Below are 6,410 nucleotides of genomic sequence, written 5' to 3' on the forward strand. Positions count from 1 at the left end.
CGCGCCGCCCGACACAAAGCAGCAGCATCCTCTGCATGCCGTAAAAGACGTGCTGCGCTCCAGAAATGGGACGCGCCAGCGCCGCCATTGCGGCGCGGATTCGTACTCGGGTCTGCAAGGGTCAGGGGGTTGCTTACTGGGACGGCCGGCTGGCTGGGCTCGGTTGTGACATCAGCGTGAGGCCAAACAGTGCAGTGTTTGGCCGTTCAACACGGCCGGGGCGCCTGCGGCCTACAAGAAACGCTGTTAATGCTTTTCAATGACTGATTCGACGATTGTGCCCGGCCACTTGGTGAGACGAATGATGTGGGGCGGTCTGGCTTCTGAGTGGGTGTGCTGAGTCATGGGAGTTCAAGCACTGCCACACACGAGTGTGCCATTAATGCGCCACGCCTCACTTCAAGTCAACGCGACGGCTGTTGTATACAGGCTTTGCGTACAGCATGCATATATCTTGCTGAGTTTGGGAGGAGTTCTTTTGATTTTTGTAACGTAGTACCACTTTGTTGTTCAAGGAGGGAGCCATGTCTGGCGCTGTGCAGTATGGTGAATTTCTTAGTTGAGAGTCACAAACAACAGGGCATAAGACTTAGTCTGCACCACATACACACCTGTTGCTGCTGTGCGGAATCAGATCTGCTGATGTCATTCAGACGAGAGAGAGAGAGAGATGGGGATCCCAGCTTGGGCACCCGATTGGACACTTGGTCATGGCACATGCGTGTACTACATGTGCAACAAGCCGTTTAGCCTATCCAATGTGTGCATCCAGGTGCGCAACCGTGGCGGCTGCTTGGGTCGAGAGGGCACAGCAGAGCACACAATCAACCGGTGCGTGTTTCTGTGGGGGCTTTGACCACACGTGCATGACTGACCCCCCTTCGTTCCCTATTTCTCGCTGCTGTGTGTCACCTTTACATCGGTTTTTAGACCGAGCCAGTGCTTGCCGAGATGCTCGCCAACTCAGTGTCCGGCGCGGGCTCCGCGCGGACGGGCTGGCGTGCGACAAAGGGCATTACTGGTTCGTCTAAGCCGCGTTTATGTGGCGACGGGCTGCTGCAGAGGGCGGTAAGTTGCAAGGTGCGCAGAATCCCTCCAACACGCGTTTTGAGTTGGCTTGTCCTGGTGTAGGCCATGAGGATGGTTACAAAGACATGTTGAACCTCTCACTGCGCAGGCTGATCGCCGCTCTGATGCCGCGGACGGCACGACAGATGCGCTGGTGGCTGGCGCCGCCAAGGTGCGGCAATCTGTCGACGCTCACAATGACAGCCGCTGTCCCCAATGGCTGCTTGCAATAGATGGACACCATCCGCATAACGATGTGCATGCCCCACGCTGGCTCATGCCTGTTCACCCCCTCTTTTCGCCGCACGTGGGAAACCGACACAACAACGCAGGCCATCCTGGTCGCGCCACTCCTGCTGGTCGCGGCATGGGGCAGCCACCCCGCCCACGCGAGCGTCGCATGGCGCAGGCGCAAGGTGAATGGCTGCCCGGCAGTCACACGAGCTGCGCATGCGTGCGCATGCGCAGCGGCGCGGAAGTGGAGGGCTCTGACGACGGGGCAGCTTAGCCGCTGGGCTGACGGCGTTAGCGCCGCTGCCTTCCACACGGAAACCTGGCGCAGGAATGTTGCTCTGCAGCCTATCACACCCCCTTGCTGTGCCCATCATCGTCTGCCACTTATCAACGTACCGCAGATGGAGGAACAAGTGTTGAGTTCGCAGGCGGCGCACCAGCACAGCAGCGCCAAAGGCAGCAGCAGCAGCCGCAGCCCAGGCACGGGCACGAGGCGCGGCAAGCGCGAGGGGCAGGAATCGGCCGCGGCCGCAAGGCGCGGCGCGGCGCCTGCGGCGATGCTGGCGGTCAAGGCTCGGCCAGAGCAGCAGCGGCGGCGGCAGCAGCACCAGCAGCAGCAGCAGCAGCAGCAGCAGCAGCAGCAGCAGCAGCAGCAGCAGCAGCAGCAGCAACAGCAGCAGCAGTTGCGCGCGCTTGGGGTTGTGGTTGATCGGGCACAGGCGATACGAGCACAGGTGCAGAACTGTAAAGAGACTCGTGTCGGCCTCGTGGCGGCGGCGGCGTTCGCAAGCGTGGCGCTCGCCATCAGGCGCGTTGACGCCCAGAACGCGCAGACGTTTTCGCGCGGCAGCGTCGGCAGGGGCGCGGCGGGCACAGACCGGGTGGTCGCGGCCGGCGGGGTGCCGGGCTTTCGGACGCCTGCCGACGCGTCGGCTGCGGTGCTTGCCGCGCTCAGCCGCGCGGGCGCAGCGACGAGCGCGCCAGCCGTCGCCGCGGCGCTCCGCGAGGCAGCGGCAGCGGCTTCAGGCGGCGCGGCGACGCTGCGCGTCGGCGCCGGCGGTCCCAACTCCGCCAACTCAGACTGGCTCGCGGGCGCCGCCAACGCCCTGTCTTCCATCGCGATCGCGCTGCAGGCCGCCGCCGCGCCGTCGCCGCCGTCCCCCGCGCCAGTGGGCGCCGTGGCGCTGCGGCGCGCGGCGGGTGCCGTCGCAGCGGCGTCCAACGGGCTGCGGTCGGCGATTTGGAGCCACATGGGCTGCCGCACGGCGCTGTATGCGGGGGCCGATGCCCTTGATGGCGCAGGGGGCGCCCTGCAGGACGCAGCCGGCCTCGTCGCCGCCGCCGCCGCCGCCGCTGCCGCTGCCGCAGAGCCGGCGGCGGCCCCTGGGGCCGCCGCGGGGAACGGGCAGAGGGCGAACGGGACGGGGGGCCGGGCGTCTGTTGTGGCCAAGGTGGGGAGCGTCGTTGGGTTGATGGGCCAGTCGGCCGCTCGCTGAAAGGGTTCGTCGCGTTTTTATACTCTACACTGCAGCACTGCACCCTCGCCCGAACGCGGCGGGTGGTCTCGAGCGATCTCGAACAAACTTGGCTGGCTGTGAGGCGTCATGGGGCACGCGGATGGCCGCCGCCCGTCTTCGCCGTGATTTTTCATCTCGCACTTGCGATCGCATGCGCGCTTGCGGCTGCGCTGTACTTTTGAGCACCAAAACCACTTGAGATGGAGCTCGTGTGTACGTCTACGTCTCTGTGCGGACCGCTGCGCCACGCCAGCGGCCGGCCTATGACCCAAGCCAGTTGCTTGGCAGGAAGGGATGCACTTCCACATAATACGCGCCGCGAGTCATCAGCTTGAACCACTGCTGCTGAGTGAGCGCATCTGATCGGGAAAGATCTGATCAGGATTCTTGTGTCCAAAGGAGCAGCGTGGCAGGGCACCTTTTGTCCTGGCTGGCTGCACGTCTTCCTTCCTGCTGCCAGCCATACCACGCGAGCGCCCTCCGTCACACTTCAAGGCACTGTCTTGCCTCCAACTTGTCGAGGAAAACTCATAAACCTTGCCCTGCCACCCCCGGAATCGGGCACCGGGGTCGTGCCATGTCGATCAACCAATGGACGTTTGATGACACTGCGGCCCCACAATATGCGCGGCGAGAGCGCCGTTTACGGCGCCCAAAAAGCCCACTTCAAGCCTCGGTTCGCACTGGCGATACAAAAAGCGCCGAAGCTGTAAATGGTAAACCCTGTGCAAGCACCACGCGCAGCAGCAGACGTGTGCAGCAGCGGGCTCTGTGCACACGAAGTCTGATTGAGTTGGCCGCACCATGCGACACAAGATTGTGGAAACATGTCAACACACGAGTACACAGTTGGTGTCCAACAAGGGCTGCTGAAAGATTCCAACATGGTAAAGGAAACCATCTGCAGGCCTGGAAACCTGGGGAGTGCGGGACTGCCAAAACTCGGGACGCCGCCACTAACCGCCGTCGCCATCGTCGTTGCGCGCAAGCGCGTGTCACGTGCGGCCGCCGCCCCCGCTGCCCAGGCCTCGGCCGGCGCCGCCGCTGCAGCTGCCTGCGTTCGCTGCGTGCCACTGCTGCAGCTCCAGAAGCAGCAGCAGCAGCGCCGGCCACTCGCCGCGCTCAAGGGACGCAGACAGCGGCGGGTGCAGCAGCCTGCAGCAGCGGACGCCGTGAGCGAAAAAGGGTCCAGGGTGCAGGGTTTCGCATTTATCGAGCCGAGGGTCGTCTCTCATTCTGCCCTGGCACCGCAAACCTCCTGTTTCTGATGCCCCTGACAAGGCAGCTGCACTCAGGTAGAGGGCAGCTGGACCCATATAGCCCCGAGCCATTGCGTGTACTGGTATGGGTCCAGATGTTCATGGGGCTGGGCACACCACGCGGCGTACCTGCATTTGAGCCCTGGCAGGCCCCTGAGCGCCTCGACCGCCCTCCGCACGTTGCCCGCCCGCGCCGCCGCCGCGGGCGGCCGCGCGTCCATACCGACCGGCGTGCCCGACAGCCGCGACGCGAGCGCGCAGAGCAGCGCGCCGCTCGACAGCCGCGGCGCGAGCGCGGGCGCGCCGGCGCGTGCGTCCACTGGCGGCAGGAGGCCGAGGCGCAGCAGCCACTCTAGGGCTGACTGCTCCCTCCTGTGGATTTAGCGGGGGAGGAAGCTTCTATGTTAGGCGTCAGAGGAGTCAGATGTCCGGCAGCTGAAAGTCATTCAGAGGTGAACATCAACGGTCCCCGCATGCGCGGCTCTGCTGCCCCCCGCCCCGCCGGAAAGCACGGCCCGGCCGGCTGCACGCCTAGCAGCTGCCCTCGTTCCCGGGGGGGGGGGGGCGGGGCGAGCGGGGTTCCCCTTGTGTGCTGCGCCAGTGAGTTTGCGTCGCCCTTAAGCTGTCAGCCCTCACACCTCTCCAGGTCTTCAGCGTTGAAAGGCAGCCTGACCTGGCGCCAGCTGGGGCCCGCCGAGGGCGGCGAGCGCGCGTCTAGATGCCCGCCCTGCTGCTGCTGCTGCTGCTGTCGCCGCCGCGGCGGCGACCGCGCAGCTGCGCGCCCGCCCGGGCCGGCGGCGGCGTCCGGCGGCTGCGGGAAGTGGAGGCGGATCGCATAGAGGAGGCCCCAAATCGAGGCGGGGTCCCCTTGAAGCACCCTCTCGGCCAGCTGCATCATATCCTCGTCCATATGGCCTCCGTCGCCGCTGCCCTCTCCGCCCCCGCCCCCGCCCCCACAGCTGCCCCGGCGCCGCGTCGGCGCGACGCAGCGGCCGACGAGCTGCGTCTGCCACACGGGCGCGTCCGGCGAGCGGGAGCGCGAGCGGGGGCGAGGGCCGCTCGCGCCCCGATCCGGGGACGGCCCCCGCCAGCCCCTGGCCGCCCCGTCGCCGCCGCCGCCGCCGCTGCGGGCCGCCTGCTGCTCGCGCCACGCTGGCCCGACCATCCCCAGCGCCTCGAGGGCAGAAAGGACGCCACGGCGCGCCGCGTCCAGCGTGCGCGGCGCGCGCCCGCCGCCGCCGCCGCGGATGCCGGTCGCCGCCCGCCCGGTCAGCGCGGCCGCCACATCAGACAGCAGCTGCCCATTCCTGAGTGGGTTGTCAAGGAGGCCCCTCAACTCCTCGACTTCCGTTAGGTCAATCAGCAGCGCCCGCCGGAGCCATCGCCGCGTGCCCTCCCGCTGCGCGGCGCTGAACCCGAGGCAGCCGGTCGCCGCCGCGGCCAGCGCGGTCGCCGCGGCGGCGCGGCCGTCGTCCAAGCGGCGCGCGGCGGCACCGGCGCGTGGCTTGGCGCAGGCCACGTCGCCTGGGTCGGGCGCAGCCGCCGGACCGCGGGCGCAGTCGGTTGCCAGTGCCCCGCCGCCGCGCCGTCGCGAGCCGGGACTCTGCGGCTCGCCGCTGCTGTGATCGCGCCGCGGCGGCGACCCTTGGTCCGCCCCGCTCCCACCCACCCTGCTCAAAACGCCTCCGCCGCCGCAGCCGCTGCCACTCAGAGCCGGCCCGCCGCTGCCCCCACCTCGCGCCCGCCGCAGCGACCACCGGCCGGCGGAGTCCGCCCTCGGCGACGGCGCGGGCGCCACCGCAGGGGCGCGTGCGGACGACTGGCGGGTGCCTGGAGCAGGCAGGTCTGCGTGGATGGTGAAAACAGAGTGGCGAACGCCCGCACCAAGGGGCGCCCCCGGTGGGCTCCAGTGGTCGCCACCCAACACGCTTCCGCCACCACCGCCGCTGCCGCTCGCACGCGCCGGCGACGGGCCGCGCCCGGGCTCGCCGCGCCCGCGGGCCGGCGCCTCAAACGTCCGCGGCGAGGCGGCAATCGCCAAGCAACGCTGGCTCGGCACGGGCGCGGACGCAATGCTGCTTGCTGCTGCCGCCGCCGTTGCTACCGTCCCGGCGCGGCCGCCGCGCGCGTACGAGCGCGCAGGGGGGACGAAGGCCATTTGGCGCCACCCGCCGGGCTGCAGCAGCGGCGGCACGCCGCCGGCCCCGCCGGCCGGAGGCGAGGCGGCGGCGGCAGCGCAAGGTGAAAATGCGCGCTCAACTCTGCCTGGCGAAGTCGGCGCCGCGGCTCGCGGAGGGCTCGTGCTGTCGACAGCCGCGCTGGTTGCCGCCGC

At 68.3% G+C, this 6,410-nt stretch overlaps 2 protein-coding genes across 2 annotated transcripts; one reads left to right on the forward strand and one right to left on the reverse strand.

Annotated features, from left to right (window-relative positions):
• Window positions 1–1,703: 1,703 nt before the first annotated feature.
• MNEG_2294 (hypothetical protein) lies at window positions 1,704–2,798 on the forward strand (the record flags this gene model as incomplete). Its single annotated transcript, XM_014049233.1, has 1 exon — window positions 1,704–2,798. One exon carries the CDS (start codon window positions 1,704–1,706, stop codon window positions 2,796–2,798), a length of 1,095 nt encoding a protein of 364 aa, XP_013904687.1.
• Window positions 2,799–3,814: 1,016 nt separating this feature from the next.
• Window positions 3,815–3,974, reverse strand: MNEG_2295 (hypothetical protein; the record flags this gene model as incomplete). The annotated part of the gene is made up of 1 exon (XM_014049234.1): window positions 3,815–3,974. A coding segment is annotated over one exon (160 nt), but the record flags the coding sequence as incomplete, so codon positions are not given.
• Window positions 3,975–6,410: the final 2,436 nt, after the last annotated feature.

The sequence above is a fragment of the Monoraphidium neglectum genome (genome assembly GCF_000611645.1).
Source record: "Monoraphidium neglectum strain SAG 48.87 unplaced genomic scaffold scaffold00254, whole genome shotgun sequence".
In the NCBI taxonomy this organism is placed as follows: domain Eukaryota; kingdom Viridiplantae; phylum Chlorophyta; class Chlorophyceae; order Sphaeropleales; family Selenastraceae; genus Monoraphidium; species Monoraphidium neglectum.